The sequence below is a fragment of the Myotis yumanensis genome, unplaced genomic scaffold (genome assembly GCF_028538775.1).
Source record: "Myotis yumanensis isolate MYYU_CA2020_CCGP unplaced genomic scaffold, mMyoYum1.0.hap1 SCAF_8, whole genome shotgun sequence".
Classification (NCBI taxonomy): Eukaryota; Metazoa; Chordata; class Mammalia; order Chiroptera; family Vespertilionidae; genus Myotis; species Myotis yumanensis.
The window spans coordinates 9,650,713-9,674,545 of NW_027223759.1; the positions used below are offsets into that span (position 1 = coordinate 9,650,713).

Below are 23,833 nucleotides of genomic sequence, written 5' to 3' on the forward strand. Positions count from 1 at the left end.
ATATATATATATATATATATATATACACACACACACACACACACACACATACACTAAGTGTCCTTCCCTCCGTCCTGGTGATGACATCACATAGCAATGCCTGGCTTCCTCTCCCTAGCCATGACTAGCCTCCTTGCAGTTTCTTCAGCCCAGAAACACATTAGCCAGGTGGAAACAGTTTACACTGTAACCAAATGTCTGTGAAGTGTTTTCCTGTGCCTCATCTCATTTGATCCTCACAGAAGTCCTGGAGTAGGTAGATAGGAGACTCAGTGGAATCCTATTTTATTTTCATTATCCGGAAAAGAGAGATTTAGCAAGTTTAGAAACTTAATCCGACTGAAAAGAAGTAAGAAATGGTGGACCTTGAAAATGATTTCAGGTTTTTTCACTGTGCAGAATATAGTCAAACATTGCTGCAGTTAAATATTTTACCCTTTGTTCTCCCTGCATGATCTACAATAATAACCTGCTTTGTGTTGATATTTACTGGTGTGTTGCTGACAATTACCTGAAAGAGAAGTTGGGGTGCTTCACTGGGCTGGAAAAAGGTTAGCTAAATCTGAAAGCAGGTTTAATTAAGTAAGTTTGTTCTATATCTATAAAAGGCTAAGTTGACTCGTGCATGTGCGATACACACATAAAGCTCTTGCTGGTGCCAATTGCACGCCTGTGTTTCGATCTGTCATTGTCAATCGCGAATTTGGTTGACACTTCTATTATAGAGAAAGGGAAAATAGCAATATTAAAATACTTCTTCTAATTAATTTCCTTTCAATGTGCACTAATTCATGCACCGGGCCACTAGTTTAAAATAAAGAGATAGAAATTTTGAAAAGGAACCAAATAGAAATTCTGGATCAGGAAGTATAACTGGAATGAGAAAATTATTCAGGGAGTTTGAGAGCACATGGAAGCAGACAGAAGGCAGAATTAGTGAATTAAAGATAGGAGATCAAAATTATATATTAAAAAAAAGATTCAAGAAAAATGAACAGAGTCTAAAGAATCTTGGGGACAACCATCAATATACACATCATGGGAGTCACAGAAGAGAGAGGAAAGAATATTTGAAGAAATAATGGCCAACCACTTCCTAAATTTAATGATAGGCATGAATCTACATCCAAAAATCTTGACAAACTCCAAGAAGGATAAACTCAAAGAGATATATACCAAGACATACTATAATCAAACTACCAAAATACAAAGAGAGAACTTGAAAGGAGCAAGAAAGAAGTGACTCATCATATACAAAAGTTCTTCAATAAGATTAACAGGCATTTTCCATCAGATACCAGGTAAGCAGACAGTGGAGCAACTGATTTTCTTCAGGAGGCAGAGGGAGGAATATGGTTTCCCTAATTGCCACACTGTAAAGCTGAGATTCTAGGGCCAGGCTGTGTTCTTGAATATATCATTTCCATTTGGAAAGCTTATTGGACCCTTTCCACTTTGATAGTTGCTGAGCCAAACTTGATCCATCCCAAAATGGAAACAACAAGCCAAAGAGTCACAAGGCCTTTACAGGTAAGGTGTTCATGAAGTTCAGTAGCTCTTGGTACTAGGTACTCAAGGTAATAACTGCTTTCCAAAAGGGGGATACCTGTGAGTTGTGTTCGAGAACAAGTCCAAAACCCCAAGAAGGGTTTTCAGGCAGGGTTTCCAATCAGCACAAAGATCTGTAGCTCACAAGAATTCTTAGATAGTGCATCACAGCTTGCTGAACAGCTTTTAACTCAGCTTGTTGGCTTGGGCTCCACTAAAAGGATGCTGATTTATAGGTTAGCCAATACAAAGGACCAGTAGAATGCCCAAGTGAGGCACTTACTATCTTCCATACTCAGAGTCCAACAAGGTTCTGGGCATCCTCTTATGGAGTTGATGGAAGGGGGTGGGACAAAGAGGCAAGTTTTTCTTTTACTGCCAGAAGGACTAAACGTTACAAATCTGCCCAGATAATACCAATAAATTTTACCTGGTAAGTAGACCCATGAATTTTATCATGATTTATTAGCCACTTCTGCTGTGGTGGTGATGTGATAATACCATATTCAAGGATGTTGAGACTAAGACTTTTGATTTGCTGACCAGTCGGACATGATCTATACAGTGAAAGCTAGGGATACCAGAGGGACATCATGTTAAATGCTGACCCATTCACTGATGACAAATGGCAGGTGAGTAGGTACACCAAGAGGAATACTAAAAATAAATGGAAACTCATCTTGATCCTCAGGTATCTGTGGCATAGCACAGGTGGTGACGGCAATGTCCAAGAGAACATACCAAGTGACATCATTCTGTATAATGGATTCACTTATAGTCACAATATCTGGAACAGTTTGGATATGGAAGCAACAACTGGATTCTATTGGTGACAATCTACTGTAAGTCTCCAACTCCATTAGCAAATTTCACTGGGTTGCTGAACTGAGATAATGCATCTCTTACTTTCCCTGTAGCCTGTAAGTCCTTAAGGAAGGCTGCTATTGCCCTTTGTTATCCTAGAATTAGTGTTTGTTAGACCACCTGGGAGGGCACAGGGAGACAAGTTGGGTAGTGACTTACATTTCCCACCAGTATTTCTCTACATGTGGCTCTTCTGATTGCTCTGGCACTTATGGAATGAAGATGAACAAGTATGTAACACAATAATTGCTACTACACATCCAGATATAGAAACAGCAGTATATTCAATTGACCTACAGAGCTCCATCCAGAATGTTAGGTTAGTTCCCTTCCCCATTGTGAACCTTGCCAAACCCCATAAGCAGAATCTAAGTGCCTCCGCTTTCCACAGGTGCACATAAGACAGAGACTTGTGCACCCATATCCAATAGAGCTATAGAAGATCGTGGCCCTACCCTCTCTGAAATTCCCCAGCAGACTTGAATGGCTGTATAGAGCCTTCTATCTCCTTCAGGGACAAGGAGACCTTGGCTCCATCTCCAATCATGTGTCTCCTTAAGCAGCTGGGATTGGGTTAAGGTGGAAGGGAGGTGACATGGGGTGCAGAAGGAGGAAGCAACTCCATGCCACTTAACAGTGCTTCACATTTACTTTCAGTTTTGAGTGGTGTAGCAACTCATGACTCAATCCAACGAACTGTTGCTGTTGGTCTTTCCAACACTCTATGTCAGGCAGCCAGGTCTTCATAGCTGACAACTTTTACTTCATCTTTGGGAATGCCTTGACAGCAGCCGTATCTACACTGCTTTCTGTAAAGGAACATGAAGTTTTTGTGTCCCTCAGATAACTTGGAATTGGTTTGCGTAGCAGTGAGCTACTCTGTGGTGTCTACTTCAGTCCAAGGCATCTGCTGTCCCATTACCATGATGAAATCTCATAAATTCTTGCCTGTTTTCAACATGGAGGCTAGAAGAGTTACCCAGAGCAAGCCAACTGCAAAAATTTATCTGTATTTCTTTGGTTCCGTTTCTCATTTTTTAGGGTATCACCTTCATCAGCTTTGTGTGCCCAACTGAGGGCAGTAAGAGCCTGAATACTAGTCCAAGTCTGAGCATGTTTTCCCACAAGAATTCATCTGCTCCAGGGAAATCTCCTGGGAGGACAAAAACTACGTTATAGCAGCCAAAACTCACTACAAAAAACTCTGAGATATTTTACTGTTGTTTTGAAATGGGTGTAAGATTGACACTATGTACTGCAGAGTAGTTGGCCATAAGATGGCCCAGCTGTTGCCACTGTTCCTTTACAGGTATCACACAGTCTGTACACTCATCTCCCAAGCAAACCAGCCAAAGTTCTAATGATTCACTTAGTTTCTGTCCATGGCAGTCATGAATTCCTGTCCTGTCATCCTCAGTGTAGGTCTGCATCTCTGTAACTGTTGTCAAAGAGCAGAATCTTCTCACTGAGGACAGACCTTGGTACCAATTGTTAAAATGGAACAGATCATCAGATAGGCAAGGAAGTCTTCCCACCTGGAGGATAATTAGCAACAACCGTGGCACTGTTCAGGCAGCTGAATCTATTTCCCCACACTTGGCTTGCAACTACCTCTCCAATTCCCCCTCATTAACAGGCAATGAAGTGGAGGACTATTTATTGCCCGATTCATCATACAATTTGGTCAGCATATTCACCTACCAATTCCCATAGGCTTCCCCTAAATCCAATTGATCAGACCACAAAGTCCTTGTCCTGCTTCTTTCAGAAAGCCATGTCTGAAAGTATCCCATCTTGTCACCAAAGCTGTCAAGAACTTGCCCTACATATAAGCTAACAACTTAGCCTGCCATGGTTCCGAGCATGCTGATAGAAGACATGAGCCTCTTGAGTCAGAGACAAAGGACAGATTATTACTTAGAGCAGTGATTCCCAAAGTGGGTGCTACCGCCCCCTGGTAGGCGCTGCAGCAACCCAGGGGGGGTGGTGATGGCCACAGGTGCATTTGGGGGTGATGAGTAACTGCTATTAAAATTTTTAAAAAAATTAATTTCCAGGGGCTGAGTAATATTTTTTCTGGAAAGGGGGCGGTAGGCCAAATAAGTTTGGGAACCAATGACTTAGAGCAATCACAGTAACTATCAGTTCCCACAAGGGGATCTGAAGAGGGCTGGATCACAACTGCACATGCAATGGATTACTTTACAGGAAAGGAATCCTTGCGCCTCTCACAAGATGTGCAGAGAGGCAAGAGAATCAGAGAGTGGTTTCCGACAATATGGAAAAATTTATGTAATGAGGTTCATCACATATTAACTATTGGCACTGATAATTTCTGGGTGGTGGCTTTATAGGCTCTTATTTTTTTTTTTGTATTTCTTTTGGCGGGGGGACTGCCTGAAGAATCATAAGCACGCATCATTTTCAACTCTGTACTTTACAAAGTTCATTATGAACATTCCAGTCAAGATAATAACTTGAGTTTTTACAAAGCTCCTATGAAATGAGCAGAGAAAATAGAGAAAACTCTGTATGCATTTAAAAAAATGAGAAGATTACTAGTTAGAGTTAGGGCAGGAATTAAGAGTTCTCCTAAAATGGTTCAACTAAAGAAACTTTAAAATAAATGAAAGGTGTGTGTACAGATAAGAAACCAATAAGGGATTTAGATAGCAACAGTGCGATGTTACCACTCCAGCCAGAGCCCAGTGTTAGCTGGAGGCACAGAGGTGGGGCCCCCCAGTAATAGCTGTGCCTGTGAAGGAAAATTCATTGTAAGAATCAGCACCAATAGGAAGACAGTGGGACAGAAAACCCCAACCTTTCTCTTCCCTCCTCCCTTCCAATGTCCTGCCATGCCTGCCATATGCTGGACATAACTGGAAGTCAACTAGAAAGAGAATCTAGTGAGGCAGCTCATAGGGTATGAGCAAAGATAAAAATGGTTAGAAAGTTTAAAATGATCTATTTCAAAAGAAGGTCTATTAGGACCAATTGGAAAAGTTCCCTTTACTCCAAAAATCATGGGAACTATATTTTTTAAAATAATTTTTATTTCTCAAAGTATTACAAAGAGTATTACATATGTCTCCTCCCCCGCCCCTTGACATTCCCCCGGCCCCTACCCTCCGCCCCCCGCCCCCGCCCCGTGTCTTGTGTCCATTGGTTAATCTTATATGCATGCATATAAGTCCTTCGGTTGATCTCTTAATCCCCCCCCCAAACCCTTCCCAGGCTTCCCATTGTAGTTTGACAGTCTGTTCAATGTTGCTCTGCCTCTGTATCTACCCCTGTTCATCAGTCTATACTGGTCCCTATTTTTATCTTTTATAGTCTCAATTAGTTTAAAAATTCATTGTATCTATGAAGAGAAAGCATATAGGTTAAAAAAACTTCAAAGTGAAAAAAACTGAATTAAAAAAGATAGAGGATAAAATAATTGTAAGGTGCATTTCACACACATGGCTTGCGTTGATTCAAAGTGCAGAATAATCAAAGACAGAGTTTGGGAAATCATGGCATATCTCCCATCTGTCCATCAGGCATTACTCAAGGATTAAAATTTCATAAATAGAATTCACAGCTTCGTGAAGGAAATGAAATTTAATGGGTGAGAAGATATTAGTGATATTGCACATATCAATTCCTGCCTTTAATCCTAGAAGCTTTAAATTCAAGAGACTCAAACATAATGGGAGTCCTATCACTACTCTTTATGGGATGTGGAATTAATCCAGCTGCCTGATGCCTGGTATTTTCTATGCTAGAGCGAGGTAGATTATTCTCCTGAAGAGTATTAAAATAATTTGCATTTCCTATGACCAGGTGATTTTGATTAATCCATACGAAGAGGTCCAGAGTTATAATATATTCAGAGATTCTAAAAAATGCAATATCCTGCAGTATTTGTAACTAATGAACTAATTCAAAAAATATTTGTTGAGTGCCTATCATGGACTTATCACTATTCTAAATGGTAAGACACTGTGGTAAGAATACTAGTATATCACTACCATCTAGAATTAAAATCGAGTGGTAATGACAGACAACAAACAAGTAAGCAAACATGTAATATGACACCAGGTAATGAGACTTGAAGAAAAAGCAATAGGGATGGGGTGATTGGGTGATTATTTTACACGTAGTGGTCAGAGAAGCCCCCTCTAAGGAGGGAACAGCTGAATAGGGACCTGATGTGAATAAAGGAACCCTGAGAAGATCTAGGGGGAAAGCATCCTATTTGAGGAGAATAATTGTGGCACTACTGCTAACTGATTACACAATAACCACTCCCCATACTATCTTGTTTCTGACAGAACCTGAATTTTGCTTGTAACAGCAATGTTTATAGTACAAAATTCTTCTTTGAAGCTAGAGATATTCATGTGATCCAATTCTACTCAAGGAGACACAAAATCTACTGGGAGATTACTGGTTAAACTTCTGTTTCTTTTTTATTTATTTAATTTATTGGGGTATAGGTTTCAAGCGTACAACTCGATAAACATAATCTACACACTGTATTGTGCACCCATCACCTTAAGCAAAGTCTCTTTCTGTCCCCATTTATTTCCCCTTTGCCCATCTACTCCCACCCCTTCTCTCTGGCTATCACTAACTATTGTCTGTGTATATGTTTTACACATATACATAAATTGTTTTTTGTTCAATCCCTTTATCTTCTTTCATCCAGTCCCCCAACCCTGGCCAGGTAGCTCAGATGGTTAGAGCACCATCCCAATATGCCAAACTTCTGTTTCTTTGTAAAAATAAAAGGGAGCAGTTGGAAAAAGTACTTGATTGTTCCACCCCACATTCTTTCACCTGCCTTGATCCATTCATGATGCCTAGGACTAAAGCAACATCTTATGATCATGAAGTGTCAAGCATGAGCATAAAAAGAGGAGGAGGAGGAGGGGAGGAGGAAGAAGGGAGGAAGAAGAGGAGGAAGAGGGGGAAGAGGGGGAGGAGGAAAGAAGGAGGAGGGGGAGGAAGAGGGGGAGGAGGAGGGGGAAGAAGAGAAGAGGAGGAAGAAGAGGAGAAAGAAGAGGAGGAGGGAGAGGAGGAGGAAGAAGAAGAAGAGTAAGAAAATAAAAGAGGTTCCTGGGTTTTTGATGACACTGTTAAGCCATTGAGTCAATGCCCCAAAATCCTTACCTCATGACTTCATTACTCAGGGCCCAATGGCATTTTGAGTAAAACGTGGTTTCAAGGTCTAGATCACAGGATGTGGCTGTAAGAACTGTTTTGTTAAGACCTCAAAAAAAGATTTAAGATGGTATCAAAGACCAACTCAGCTAGACAAAAAATATTCTAAGTATCTTCGGGTGCATAGACAGGAGAGCTTCTAAGATTTTTAAGGATATGGTGCTATAAAGAACCTTGACTATGAGCCAAAGGAAAATAGCCTGTCTTGAAGATATTTAGAGATGTAACATTTGGCTGGGGTCATAATTTGACACATAGGAAGCTCACAAGATCTTTAAGATAACCATAGCATCTTGGACTGAAAGGAACAGAGACAATTTAAAGTGAAAAGAGGGTCTGAACTTTCAACTTTCTACAGACAAGACATAAGCTACAAAGCAACTCAGTTACAAATATAAGCTCATTTTTAGGGGGAGACAGGATCATTCAGAAGGTAAAGCCAAGTCCCAAGGGCAGAGCCAGGAGCTTGAATTGGTATGGCCCACTCACCGCCTTTACTTTCCCCTTCTTCCACCTTCAGAATATGGCAGTTTCCTGACCCTGACTCACTCATGTATACAGGGAACAGATAACTGGTATTTTCAGTTCACAGAGAAGCCATACTCAGGAAGCCTCTTTCTTGAGGCTGACTTAGATGTTGATCTGATTTAGATGTTGAAATTCTGTATCTCAAGCCTAAACCTGGTGCATTAGAGTATGAGCCTAAGAATCTTGGAAAAGCAAAGTGATCAGAGATACCAGTAATAGAAGTTAGTCCTATGGGTTGTTGTAAAATTCAGCTGAAAGTATAACAACAATAACAAAATGTAAATTCAAAGAATATTTAGAAGCCTGGAAAGTTATTTCAATGGAAATTTTTAATAAAACTGTTATACGTTTTTTTTCCTCTTTCTTTGATGAGTATAAATAGGGTAGGAATGTTTACTATACTTAGGCACACTTTCCGCTTGGAGACATTTTCAATTTATTTGTATTTAATTTGTATTTTAAGTGAATTGATTTTGTTTTTCCCAGTCTTATACTTCTAAGATGAGGGCAAATACCCTTTTCCTTCTAGCTAAGCTTAGATTGCTACTTTCCCACCCAATTTCTGTTGGAGATGAATTTAAATTCCCCCTTTATTCTACTTGGATTTACTATTAGCAATATTTTTCAACATTACCTGTGATGTAGATGATTCTCGTTTTAAAATGCTTGGATGTTTATCCAATAATTTTCCTTCTGGTTGCAAGGGTTTAGTAAGCAGTTTTCTGTCTGTTACAGGTTCATATTGGTGTTCCTCTAAAGGTATCATTTTGTTCCCTTCGGTTATTGTCAGGTTAGGAATAGTGAACAATGGAGCAGCTCTTTGTTTTGCTGGTTCATCCCTTTTAGGACCAAATGCCTTTGAGTTATCTCCATCCTGCTGGTTCAGAGTTGGTAGAGTCAGGCCTTTCTTATCATCATTACCCAGTAACTAAAAAATATATCCATAAAACAAGCTACCAATTAATCATTACTGACTAGAAATATTTAAAACTAATAAAACTGGACTTAAAATCATTTGTACCCTTATCCTTTATCATAACAAGTTACCATTAATATTTGTAAATTATTATAGTCCTTATAAAAGAATTGAGCAATTCTCTACTTGCCTGAAAACATGGACTATTCTCCATAACAATGACCATACTACTTTATAAATCAGTGGTTCTCATATATTCAGATGTTATAAATCAGCAACATCTCAAAAAAGAAGATAGTATAACATTTTACTGTTATACTATCACCAACGTATCATAAAATAAAGGGCATTTTAACAGCAAAATAGTACAAGGAATGGTATCTTATAATAAAGGACTATAAAACTAAATAAATTGAGATGTATGAAAAATTCTCTATCTTTCCCCCCGCCCCCTCTCTCTCCCTGGACTGAGGGAAATAGTACATATTAACTCCTCAACTGATATTTGACCCAAAGGTGAAAATCATCAAATCCCATTTGTCAAGTAATGGGAAGAATCTTTTATTTCTTATTGGTTTACAAAGGAATTCACTACTTTATGGAGTGTGCTTCTGTAAAATTAGATAAAAAGCAAATAATATCATGTGAACTCTATTTCTACTGTAATATATAGATTATTATTACATAGAGAAAAAGTAAAGAATTTGGTCAGGTCTGCGGCATCCATTTCTAAGGTCATTGTGCAGAACTTGATGCTTTTTCTTTTATGTGCCCCCCTTCTTTTTGTCCCCTATCTTCATAGATATTTTTAAATGTTACTATTTTATGCTAAAACTTCTCTTTTAAGAGTATAATTTTACTTAAGTAAGTCATGTAACTGTAACGATATTGCCATAACAAAAATAACGGGATAAACTGAATAACTTTTTGAGTGCTTTTATTTCCATCTGTAAATATTTCTTCGTTTATAAATATTTCATCCCATTAAAAAATAATGACTATTAAAAGTTGTCTTCCAAGTTCCCTTACCTCAGTTGGAATAGTTTCAACTTCCTTCTTTATATGAGAGATATCTGTTAAATTAACAGAATATTTTATTATATAGAAAATAAACACATTTTTACGTAAACTAATAAATTATTATTATAATATTTTTTTCACCAAGAATAAAGAACAATTTAAATCAAGTAAATCAAGGTAGCTCTTCAAACAAACACTATTTAGTAAAAACAGACTGATGAATCTCTTGGAAGATCAGAGAGAATGTACAAGTGTGAAGGTAAAATGAAAACATATAAAGTGATGAGATTTCAGATCCACCAATTAAGACATAAAAACAAATATTCAGTGTATTTTGCTAAAAGTCAAAAGGAAATAAAATAAATCCCAGATGGTCAGTGTTAAGGTTGGGATTGGAAAAAGAGTGAAAAAAGACCATTCAAGAGAGGCTGAATAAAGCACTTGTGAACTTTTTCTAGAAATACGAAGGATACATTTGAGCAAAGAGAAAAGGAAAACCCAAAAGGAAGAGAGAGGGAATAAAGAACTGAGATACAAAGGAATGAAGTCTAGCAAAAAAAATTTATATGGTCGTTATTAGCTGCATGATGGTGCTCAGCTCATTTTTCTGAGCCTTGCCTTTCTCACATATAAAATGGGCTAATGATACCTTCTAGGTATGACACAAATATATGTAAGATGTGAGCAACCATATGGTTAAATGCTCAAACTCAATCCTCACCATTTATTGGCTGTGTGACCACTGATTGGTTTGATCCTCAGTTTTTCATCTGTAAAAATGTCATTAAGTAATACAGAGAGTCCTCGGGTTACGTCGGACTCAACGTATGTTGTTTCGTGGTTACTTCGCCATCTCCCATTTATTTATTAAAAAAAAAGTTTTGTCATTTTGACGTATGTACATATGTGCTGTATGTTTTTTATTATTTATTTACCACAAGTAAAGGTCAGGAATTATCTTTCTTTTAAAGATTTTTACTGTTTCACTTCATTACTGCTGTGTATGTGCTCCCTGTGAGTGACGTAGTAGCTTATGTAGGTGGGTTCCGACTTAATGGCGAAAATCGCCTTATGTTGCGCCGTAGGAATGGATCTCCGTCTAACCCGAGGACCTACTGTAATAGTTGCCCTCAATTGACTGCTGTGAGGATTGATTTATAGAACCCAAGTAAAGTGCCTACAACACTGTGATCAATAAATGTTAGCTATGCCCTCACTAGTTTAGCTCAGTAGGTAGTGTTGGCCTATGGACCAACGGGTCATGGGTTCGATTCTGATCAAGGGCACGTACCTCCATTGCAGGCTCCTTCCTGGCCTGGGCCCTGGTCGGGCTCATGCAGGAGGCAACCAATGAATGTGTTTCTCTCACATCGATATTTCTCTCTGTCTTTCCTCCTCTTCCACTCTCTCTAAAAATCAATGAATACCCTTGGGTGAGGAAATAAATAAATATTCGCTATAACCATAGGAAACCATAGGAATACCAAAAGGAAAGAAGTCACTAGATGCTCCAATGGGACTTGAAATAAGCTCTTTGGATAAGTGGAAAAAATTAATTAAAAAAGGAAAAGACGGCCACCACCAGTGAGTGAAAGAGGCAAGCGTCCTTCTTAAGCAGTGACACTTGCAGAGAGAAACGTGATTCCTCTGCATCTAAAACGTGAATGTTTCAGGCGAAGAGTGAGCAAAAGATGCAGCAGCTCTGCCAGGCGGCTGACCTCAGAGGTTAGGAAATGAATGTAGAGAGATGCCTGGTGTAGCCAGGGAAGGAGAGGCAGAGAAGTAGAAAAGTCACCTGTGACCAACGTCTTATAACAATGTGCTTATTCCATACCTTCAGAATTTAAGATTTTAAAGATATGGTATTATGCATCCATTTTAACTTTCTAAATAAAACTTTTTACAGAGATTTTTTTCAAAAAGATTGCATGACAGTTTTTTCCATTAATTAAACATCTTACTGATAACTGTGGTATGTTTGCAAATTTAATGCTAATTAATTCATTCCCCCCTTTCTCTTTCACACACCACACACACACACCTCTACATAAGAGAGACAATAGCTTTACAGTTAACAATGTTTAAAATTCCTTTTCATAGGTCATAGTTAAAATTTAACTTTTTTCTTGTCCTTAAAGTGGGAAAGGAACATTAAAAATTAATGCCAAAACCGGTTTGGCTCAGTGGATAGAGCGTCGGCCTGCGGACTCGAGGGTCCCGGGTTTGATTCCGGTCAAGGGCATGTACCTGGGTTGCGGGCACATCCCCAGTGGGAGATGTGCAGGAGGCAGCTGGTCGATGTTTCTCTCTCATCGATGTTTCTAACTCTCTGTCTCTCTCCCTTCCTCTCTGTGAAAAATCAATAAAATATATTTTAAAAAAAAAATTAAAATAACTGAATTAAGTCTAAGTCTTTTCTTTGGAGTGTTACAAAAGAAATACTATGTACTTAAGCTATAATGAAAGGCATATTTACTCTCTATCAAAATATGAAATCCACTTAAAGCAAATTACTAATTTTATATTTGTGATATAGCTACCCTGCTTTTAATTATCTTAATAATAAACACAAAAAGTAAACTAGTTTCTTAACCTGATGTTACAGTATCCTCAGGCTTCTTTTCAAATTGGCTCTCAGGTACCTCATACGTATCACTTTCCTAGAAGGAAAAAAAGAAGGAAGAAAAGAAAAGAAAAGAAAAGAAAAGAAAAGAAAAGAAAAGAAAAGAAAAGAAAAGAAAAGAAAAGAAAAGAAAAGAAAAGAAAGAAAAGAAGAGAAAAGAAAAGAAAAGAAAAAAGAAAAGAAAAGAAAGAAAGAGAAAAAATATATTAGACAAATGTTTAAAGAGCGAAACATTTTTCTCTGCCTTCATAACTTTTAATACATATTTTTAATGTACAGAAGACAAGAAGGATTTGGGTCTGTGAGAAAAGCAAACCAAACAGCACTATTTTATTTATTTATTTAATTTTATTTTTTAATTAAATCTTTACTGTTCAGATTATTACATTTGTTCCTCTTTTTTCCCCCCATAGCTGCCCTCCACCAGGTTCCCCTCCCACCCTCCGCCCTCACCCCCGCCACTGTCCTCATCCATAGGTGCACAATTTTTGTCCAGTCTCTTACCGCATCCCCCACAGCCCTTTCCCCCCCAAGAATAGTCAGTCCACTCCCTTTCTATGCCCCTGATTCTATTATAATCACCAGTTTATTCTGTTCATCAGATTATTTATTCACTTGATTTTTAGATTCACTTGTTGATAGATGTGTATTTGTTGTTCATAATTTGTATCTTTACCTTTTTCTTCTTCCTCTTCTTAAAGGATACCTTTCAGCATTTCATATAATACTGGTTTGGTGGTGATGAACTCCTTTAGCTTTTCCTTATCTGTGAAGCTCTTTATCTGACCTTCAATTCTGAATGATAGCTTTGCTGGATAAAGTAATCTTGGTTGTAGGTTCTTGCTATTCATCACTTTGAATATTTCTTGCCACTCCCTTCTGGCCTGCAAAGTTTCTGTTGAGAAATCAGCTGACAGTCGTATGGGTACTCCCTTGTAGGTAACTGACTTTCTTTCTCTTGCTGCTTTTAAGAGTCTCTCTTTGTCTTTTGCTCCTGGCATTTTAATTATGATGTGTCTTGGTGTGGTCCTCTTTGGATTCCTTTTGTTTGGGGTTCTCTGTGCTTCCTGGACTTGTAAGTCTATTTCTTTCACCAGGTAGGGGAAGTTTTCTGTCATTATTTCTTCAAATAGGTCTTCAATATTTTGCTCTCTCTCTTCTTCTGGCACCCCTATAATTCGGATGTTGGTACGCTTGAAGCTGTCCCAGAGGCTCCTTACACTATCTTCGTATTTTTGGATTCTTTTTTCATTTTGCTTTTCCGGTTGGGTGTTTTTTGCTTCTTCGTATTTCAAATCTCTGACTTGATTCTTGCGATCCTCTGGTCTGCTATTGGGAGTCTGTATAATATTCTTTATTTCAGTCAGTGTATGCTTAATTTCTAATCGGTCCTTTATCACAACATCAAGGGTCTCACTAGATTTCTTGAGGCTCTCACTACATTTATCGGTGGTTTCTAGAAAATTCTTGAAAAACCTAAAAAGTGTGGTTTTGAACTCTATATCCAGTAGTTTGCTTTCCTCCATTTCTGTCATTTGTGTCCTGTTTCTTTGTCTCGGCATTTTTTATGCTTCACTGTGTCGATAGAGTGGCTTTCTGTGCTAAGTGTTCCAGTTACCTGAGGTAGACACTATTGGTGCACCCCCTTGTGAGCTTTGTGCACAGTCTTGTTGTAGTTAAGCCTTGATTGTTGTAGGTAACACTGGGAGGGATTGACCTCCAGGCCAACTGGCTGTGAGAATCAGCTGTTTCTGCAGTGGGAGAACTTTTGTGCTAGAGACACCCCTCCGAGACAAGCCTTGATTCAGTGGGGCTTTGGTGCTCACTGAGTCTGCCCCCTGAGTGTGTCCTTTATGGATCCGAGGAGCTGTAATCTGGATGGTCCCACACTGACCACAAGGCACACTGGCTCCTGGATCTCTAAGGAGGTGCTAATCTAGCCTCTGCCTGAGGCTACCCAGCAGAAGCCAGCTGTGAAGCAATGCAAGTTGATGTGGGGCCTTGGGCCAGCTGCAGTTTGTTAAGTAATTTTTAGATTGCAAAGGGCCGGGCCTTTCATATGCAAAAGCTTCCGTGCACGGCTTGGGCGGGGCGGGGTCCCAGGGGATCAACAGGGCAGGCGGAACAAGCAGTTATGGCTGCTCTCAGTCCTGCCCTCAGAGGCCCTGCTTCTCAGTGTCCTGGCAATCGCTGCGAGTGCCTCCGAGAGAAAGCTGCCCTCGAGTTCCGACTGATGCCAGACAGTCCCGTTTCTCCCATATGAGTCTGGGTCCCCAGAGACTCGCCCGGAACTGGAGCTCAGAGCTTGAGACTCCCTCCCGATTGAAAAAGACAATCGTGTCCTCAGCCACCAGCCCTCTCTGCATGCACCTCCGCACCTTTGTATTTTACTTCCGCACCACACCTCCTCTGAGTCTCGGTATGCTTTTCTCTTTCCTTCTAGTTGTAGAATTTCCACTCAGCCAGCCTTCCTGTGGTCCTGGATGATGTCCGTTCCGTCTTTTAGTTGTATTTTTGAAGTGGTTGTGCGAGGTAGCAATCTTCGGTGTTTACCTATGCCGCCATCTTGGTTTCTCTATTCAAACAGCACTATTTTAAATAGAGGTAGATCTTCTGGCTAGGACTTGAAGGTCCAGGGAGAGGATACTCAGGAATTGATAGGGTATTTAGTAATGATGATTGTATGAGAGAAAAAGATTATAAGATAAATGACATAATGTAACTTCAAGGACTGTGAGAGGAAACAGATGACCTTTTTATTAAAATACATTAAGGCCTATGAGTTGATAAGTGATGTGGATCTTTACAAAATTCCAAGAAGAATTATAAGGTAGAGTAATCACACTTATTTATAAAATACTGATTTTTCAATAAGAACCCAAAGTCCATAGTCCCTTTAATGAAGAACCCCCAAAACTTTCCTAAAATATCCATTCACTTTGGTAATGCTAATCAATTTATTCCATAGCAGCAGAACTCTGCCCAATTATAGCAGAGGTATTAAAAATCATGAATATGTTAATATGTTATAACTACCATTTCATTTCATTGGTTTATCTATCTACTGAAATCCCTGTGAATCCTTATTGCCAGATTAAAATAGAGGTTAGACTACATTTCTAAATATTAAACCTTACTTATATATCTGATAAGGGTCTAAATTTGTAAAGAACTCTTATAACTCATCAATAAAAATACAAATAACACAGTTTTTAAAATTAGCAATGGATTTGAAAAAACATTTATCCAAGAAGGCATACAAATGACCAGTAAGCACATGAAAAGATGCTCACATCATTGGTCATTAGAGAAATGCAAATCAAAACTACAATGAGATACCACTTCAAAATCACTACAACAGCTATATTTTTTAAAAGGGAAAGTAAGTGTTGGAGAAGATGTTGAACTCTCATGCATTGCTAGTTGAAGGTAAAATTGTGCAGCTGCTGTGGAAAACAGTTTGGTAATTCCTAAAAAAGTTAAACAGGGAATTACTATGTGATCCAGAAATTCTACTCCATGTATATCCCCCATCACCACCACCAAATTAAAAACAAATGCTCACATAAAAACCTGTACACAAATGTTCATACGCAGCATTATTCATAATAGCTACCAAGTGGAAACAACCTAATGCCCATCAGCTGAAGAACAGATAAATAAAATGCTGCATATCTATAAAATGGAATATTATTTGGCAATATAAGAAATAAAGTATTGATACATGCTACAACGAAGATTAACCTTAAAACACTATGCTAAGTTAAAAAAGCAAGTCATACAGGACCATATATTGTATGATTTCATTTATAAAAAATGTCTGAAACAAGCAAACCTACAGAGACTGAAAGTAAGGCTAAGGGACATGGGAACTTGAAGGATGTAGTCTAAGAGGTGTGGGGTTTTTTGGGGGGTAATGAAAATGTTCTAAAATTGATTGTAATAATGGACACACAACTCTGTAAATATACTAAGGGTCACTGAATTGTACACTTTATTACATTTTTAAGTAATCTTGTATTGATGCTTTGAGAAAAGGTAACATTCTTTTTTTGTTTTAAAATGTATTTTTATTGATTTCAGAGAGGAAGGGAGAGGGAGAGAGAGATAGAAACATCAATGATGAGAGAGAATCATTGACTGGCTGCCTCCTGCTCGCCCCCTACTGGGGATTGGGCCCACAACCCAGGCATGTGCCCTTGACCAGAAAGGAACTCGGGGCCCTCCGGTCAACAGGCTGACACTCTATCCACTGAGCCAAACTGGCTAGGGCGAATTGTACACTTTAAATGGGTGAATTATATACTATACAAATTATATCTCAACAAGCTGTTAAAATACTAAACCTTATAAATTATCAATCAATATTTATTGAATGTCACATTATCAAAGTAGTAGAGTGCATGAACCATAAATAACATTTTTATATCAAGAACATAAATAATTCTTGATCATCACTTTTAATTATCATAATCTTTTAAAATAAAAATTATTAAAAGTTCTATATGGGAGAACATATTATGTTAATTACCTTAGGTTCACTAGGTCCCAATTTGGGGTTAAGAATTCCTTCTAAATACGCAGCTTTTTCTCTCCATGTAGGCAGATCTCTATATTCTTTTTTCATTTTTTCCAGCCTAAAGAAAGAAAAGATAGTTATAGATTTAAAAAGCAAGAAAAATATGTATGGTAGATTCACAAAAGAATACATATAGTATGATCCATTTTTAAAAGTTCTAAAAGAGGCAAACCAATAATATATTGTTTAAGGAAACATTGGACCTAAACTATACATTATATCGGACTGGCTTAACAGTTACAAAACATTCCATCCAATAGCAGTAGAATATACATTCTTCTCAAGCACATATGGAGTATTCACCAAATTAAAATAATATGCTTACATAAAAACCTGCACATGAATATTCATAGCAGCATTATTCATAATAGCTGCCAGATGCTAATGCATATCTTCTTTGAAAGTATATACACTCAAGAGTCTCAAATTAGTTCTATAAATTTTCAAGTACAATGTTTGGCACTCGATAAAAACAACTTGGTATATGATAATATAAGATTTGACAGAAAACTATAAGAAAAAAGTCATCAATAGAAACAAACTTACAGGAGGAGATCCAGATAATGGAGAAATGATTAATATATTCAAAAAAATTAAGAGCTACAACTGAGAACTTTGGTAGAGAAATGGAAACTATATAATAAAGGGAAATTCCACAACCAAGAAGAAAACTGAAATTAAGAATTCAATTGGTTTAACAGCTGATTAGGTACAAAGAAGAATGAACCAGTGAACTGTAAATAGGTCAGAAGAAAACACCTAGACTGAACTACAGAGCAGAGAATGAGAGGCCTAAAGATTCCATTGTTGAGTCAGAAGGCAGAGCAAATATTATATTTCCTCCTGTGAAAGAATTTCAATCTAAATGGAACCAAAGGGTACAAAATGGAAAATCTCACCCATGTGATCTCAGAAAAACAAAATTTAAGGACTGAAAAACTGATTTCCTATAAATCCCTAATTTACAGAAAACTGAAAAATTAGAATTTTCTTAAATGATAGGAAATTAATCCAGGGTTGCCTCACTCATATCAACCTGGGAAGATTTATGGTTCCCAGATCATGAACAAGAAATGACCCAAGTCAAGTTGGTCTTGCAAAATAGTTAAATTGAGCTGTTTGTATGACTGGCTGACTGGTTTTCTCAGCTCAGGGAATTTTCAAAGCTCGTCTCCATTTGTTTTTTATTTTTCCAAACTCTACATTCCCTGTCCATAAATACAGTCTACCTCAAACCCTCAAATGACTTACTTATAGCTTGCTACAATTTGCATGTCCTCTGTTATTCCTGAATAAACTAATCTTTTTTGACAATTTTTACCTTGCCTCAGTTTACCTCTTTATTTTCTTTTTTTAAAAATATATTTTATTGATTTTTTTACAGAGAGGAAGGGAGAGGGATAGAGAGTTAGAAACATCGATCAGCTGTCTCCTGCACACCCCACACTGGGGATGTGCCCGCAACCAAGGTACATGCCCTTGACGGGAATCAAAGCCTGGGACCCTTCAGTCTGCAGGCCGACGCTCTATCCACTGAGCCAAACCAGTTAGGGTGTTCTCTTTATTTTCTTGACACTACCTTATGAGTTCTCATTTCTTTTCTTGCCATAGCACTGACTTTTTAAAACACCTAAATATGATAAGCAAAACTCAGGTATAGCCTCTGAACCCATGAAATATAACCATGATGAAGATTCAGATTAATAGCAAGCCCATGTCTCAAAGGAAAATATTAATATACAAGTAACACATACATAATATTTTAAATATTTTTTATTTTGTTTTTTACCTTTCCCGAGGTTGTTGCTGAAGTTTTTCAAGTCGCACTGCAGGGGGTTGGTTGGGTTGGTCTTCCGGAGGTGGCATCCCAACAGTAACTTTCAGGTCTGGGGATAAGAATGCTGGATATTCTATTGACTGTGGTATAATAATATTTCTGCAAAATGGCAATAAAGTTAAATATTGAAATTATACAAAAGTACACTTCTAAAACCGCTGGTAGCTATCACTTTAGAATCCTCTTTTTTACACTGTAAGCTCACCCTGTCTACCTTAAGCCATCAAAGGACAAGCTGGAAAAGAAGACAAAGTCAGAAATCCTCAGCGAAGTGCTCTATGAGTACTCCTACTACTAAGATCATGGGCAGCAGAGTGGGAAGGAAGGACCTAAAGTTCTAAAGAGAAATGGAAAGTGTTTGAGCCCGGACCTCCCTCCTAATCTCTACCTCATGGCCCAGTCAAGTTGACACATAAAATTTACTACCACATCCACCTTTTGTCAATTTGGCACCCATAAACATTTCCTTAAAACATATTTAGTCACCAACTGTAAACAATAACAAGTTCATAATTCCTCCTAATCTGCTACAACTATTCTACACACAACCAAAAACTCACTAGCCCAGGGGTGGGCAAACTTTTTGACTCGAGGGCCACAATGGGTTCTTAAACTGGACCGGAGGGCCGGAACAAAAGCATGGATGGAGTGTTTGTGTGAACTAATATAAATTCAAAGTAAACATCATTACATAAAAGGGTACGGTCTTTTTTTTTTTTTTTTAGTTTTATTCATTTCAAGGGCCGGATCCGGCCCGCGGGCCGTAGTTTGCCCACGGCTGCTAGACTCTTCCTCAGAAGAGGAGGTGCAAAGTCCTTTACCCTTCTTCTTGCTATCCTGAAACTTAAATTCTATAATGCAAGGTTAACAATATTTAAATATTATGATGTAAAGACAACATATCTTATGTTAAATGATAAGAAGATAAAAGAGGGAAGAAAATAAAGATATTTGCGATATATAAGGGTGTCCCCCCCAAAAAAATTTGTACACACACTTTGAATAATTATTAATTCCAATGGGTTAAATTTGAAAAGAAAGAAACATCAAGTGGGCTATCAGCTGTTCAGTATGTATACATTTTGGGGGGGACACACTGTATTTTCAGATCACTTGGTAAATGGGCCAAAGTAGCACACCCAAATGAGAAATGTGTTGCCTCAAAAATCCAGAGGCTCATTAGATGTTGTGCCTCTTTTTTTGTTTAGGAGGGGCCAGACACAACTTACCCTTCACCTTAGAAAAGTTTTGACAAGCCCCATATCACTGATTCCTAAAATTTCACTGTGGTAGAAGGCACCTGAATTTTGTCAGATTTATTTCCCACCCTGACATGCAAATGTCTTACCAATAAGTCTAGAGCTATGTATGGTGCCAGGAGGGTACTGGAATTATCAGGGGGATCACTTGGTTAATTATATAATTGTCTATCCACTGTTCTGTACACCTGGAACTAAAAAATAAAAAAAGTATAGTTCTTGCTCACTTGATCTAATCAGCACAATGTCATCACTGTGCTGGACCTGGGTGATAAGTTGTTTAAGGGAAAGGTGAAGAGTCCTGTGAAATAAATTGGGACATAGAGGACTGGAGAACTGATACACCCCTCAGGTGGAACAGTAAAGGTGTGTTGCTGGCCATGCCAGCTGATAGCAATCTGCTTGATGGTCTATATCAGTGGTCAGCAAATTCATTAGTCAACAGAGCCAAATATCAACAGTACAACGATTGAAATTTCTTTTGAGAGCCAAAATTTTTAAACGTAAACTATATAGGTAGGTACATTGTTATTAACTTAATTAGGGTACTCCTAAGGCTTAGGAAGAGCCACACTCCAGGGGCCAAAGCGCCTCATGTGGCTCGTGAGCCGCAGTTTGCCGACCACGGGTCTATATTAACAAGCCTGGAGAAAAAAGCATATGCCAAGTCAATAGTTGCATACCAAGTACCAGGGAATATGTTAATTTGCTCAAGCAAAGAAACCACATCTGGAACAGCAGCTGCAGAGTCAGCACCTGGTTAAGCAAGATCCACCTGCTTTCTGCACAGGTAAATAAGCGAGTTGACTGGGGATGTGATGGGAATCACCTCCTGGATCTTTCAAGTCCTTGATGATGGCACTAATCTCTAATCCCTTGAGGAATGTGGTGTTGCTTTTGGTTTACTATTTTCCTGGGTAGAGGTCACTCTAGTGGTTTCTATTTGACCCTTCCGACCATAATATCCCTCATTCCACAGGTCAGGGAACCAACGTATGAATTCATCAACTGCTGAGTATATTTCTTTCAACTATGTATTCTGGAATGAGGGAAATAATTAGTGGCTGGATTTGGGGACATTAGGACCGCTGTGGGATGGATCAGAGTTAAAACTCCATTGATTACCTGACCTTCATAAGCCCCTGCTCTGACTGGTCAACAACAGTGATGTGTTGGACCTTCTGAAATTAGTGTCGGCTCAAAGCCAATGTCCAGTAACTCTAAAACTTGGATTATTTCCTTTCCCTAATGCACAGTTATCCTGGTAAAATGCTAATGGCATTTTTTGACCACAGACAAACTTTTGGCTGGATTTGGAAGTAACACTGGAGTGTGTGGAAGTCAGGTAAACATTACTATACTGCAGAGCAGAAAACTAAAAACCATTAGACATCTTGATCTTAAAAGTCCCTCACTTCTTTCTCCAAAAGGAATACCCCACTGGCCACCCCTCATCAGGCCACCCCCCTCCTTCCCTCCTTCAGCTATGAAGCTGTCACCCACCTCCTTTATTTTTCTTATCTCCAGACCTCCTCACCAGCTCTCTTCAGGACTGTAACCAGAAACTCAAATTTTCTTCCTCCTTTGTAAGCAAAACAATTCACTGCTCTCTTTACCTTGGAGTCTAACTCATTCTGGCCATTTCCTAACACAACCAAAATGCTCACCGATCAGATTCAATGTTTGAAAAGCCACATGACCTGACAGTGTTAGTAAACTTAAACACTTACGTCACAGGGTCTGTTCTTTCCGGAGGTGGTGGGATATTCATAAACATAGGTGGCTCAACAATTTTCTGAAGAGGTTTTAACTGAAAAAAATGGTAAGTATATTTTAACACTGTTTAACGACAGTTACAGTTCATCCTAATACTACTATTCTCCAGGACTATAAAATAGGCCTTAAGCAATACATATAAGGAGAAAAGAAACTAAAAGAGGAAGAAAGAACTAATATCTACTGAGCACTAAATATCTGCCAAAAGGGAAACTAACCTGATGTGAAAATCCATAACCAAAGTTTCCATAGGAGAACATAAAGTCCACCTCCATCCTGCAGACAAACTAAACATGTGACAAACTTACTTTATTGTTTGATCAGAAAAATATTTTAATAAAGAAGTGATAACAAGTGATATATTTACTTCACAAATTTATAAGTTAGAAAACCAAAGCATGAATCTCCTGATTTACAAACAAAACAAAAACAAGCTAATAGCCAAAACCGGTTTGGCTCAGTGGATAGAGCGTCGGCCTGCGGACTGAAAGGTCCCAGGTTCGATTCCGGTCAAGGGCATGTACCTGGGTTGCGGGCACATCCCCAGTGGGGAGTGTGCAGGAGGCAGCTGATCGATGTTTCTCTCTCATCGATGTTTCTAACTCTCTATCTCTCCCCCTTCCTCTCTGTAAAAAATCAATAAAATATATTTAAAAAAAAAAAAAAAAAAAAAAAAAAAAAAAAAAAAAAAAAAAAAAAAAAAAAAACAAGCTAATAAAAAACCCCACATTTACACGAGGAAATCTTATTAAAAAATCTATGAAATTACTGAAATTTTAAAAACTTTTGGGTTAAAGTTAGGAATGTTATATGACTAAAATATGGAAAATATCAATTTATAATTGTTAATAGGATTATGCCGATACATATATATGTATGTATATATTCATATACATGTATATATATTTTAAAGTGTTTACTCACACTTCTCTCACCTCCACTTCCATTTTCAGATAATTTTTTTGATTCAGACACTGAACTCAGCTTGCTAATACGTGAAATAAAGGAGGGTGTCAGAAGTTATAACCTCAAATGTCCATCATTCTGGTTTTTTGTTTGTTTGTTTTTTGGTTAATCTTCACCCCATATTATGTTTCCATTGATTTTTTTTTTTTTTTAGAGAAAGTGGAAGGGAGTGGGAGTGAGAGAGAGAGAAACATCAATGTGAGAGAGACACATTGATTGGCTGCCTCCCGCACGCGCCCCAACCAGAGCTGGGGATCGAGCCTGCAACCGAGGTACATGCCCTTGACCAGAATTGAACCCAGGACCCTTCAGTCCACAGGCAGACACTCCATCCACTGAGCCAAACCAGTCAACATTCTATTTTTTATGTCCTTGTCCCTGTTTTTGCTATTGACAGCAGAACCCTCTCTGAACAGAAGTGCAATTAATCAAGATAACAATTTTAAGTACTTAAAAAGAAATTCAAGTCAGGACTGTAACAACTCTTCAGAAACTCAAGAAAAAAAGTATAGCTTCCTCTGCAAGGGAGGATCCTGAGGCTGTGCAGTCAAAGGAGCAGTGGAGGCATCTTGCTCTCTTCCCCAATGATTCTCATTTTCTCATTTACCATCTAGCAGTCGGATAGTTTTTTTTTTTTAAAAAGGTGGAGATAAAGTTTTTATGAATAAATATTGTACTTTCTATTTAATATATTTCCATTAATTCAAAC

The 23,833-nt window shown here is 38.2% G+C and overlaps 1 protein-coding gene across 1 annotated transcript in view; it reads right to left on the minus strand.

The window, feature by feature from the left end:
• The window catches only part of C2CD6 (C2 calcium dependent domain containing 6), a 61,025-nt gene that overhangs the window by 22,282 nt on the left and 14,910 nt on the right, over window positions 1-23,833 (minus strand). The window contains exons 7-13 of the mRNA XM_070423275.1: window positions 22,377-22,445; window positions 22,113-22,192; window positions 19,076-19,222; window positions 17,239-17,344; window positions 12,678-12,744; window positions 10,094-10,137; window positions 8,783-9,076 (exon numbers count right to left, since the gene is read on the minus strand). Coding sequence (XP_070279376.1) covers window positions 8,783-9,076; window positions 10,094-10,137; window positions 12,678-12,744; window positions 17,239-17,344; window positions 19,076-19,222; window positions 22,113-22,192; window positions 22,377-22,445 — 807 coding nt within the window. The remainder of the gene's footprint in view (window positions 1-8,782; window positions 9,077-10,093; window positions 10,138-12,677; window positions 12,745-17,238; window positions 17,345-19,075; window positions 19,223-22,112; window positions 22,193-22,376; window positions 22,446-23,833) is intronic.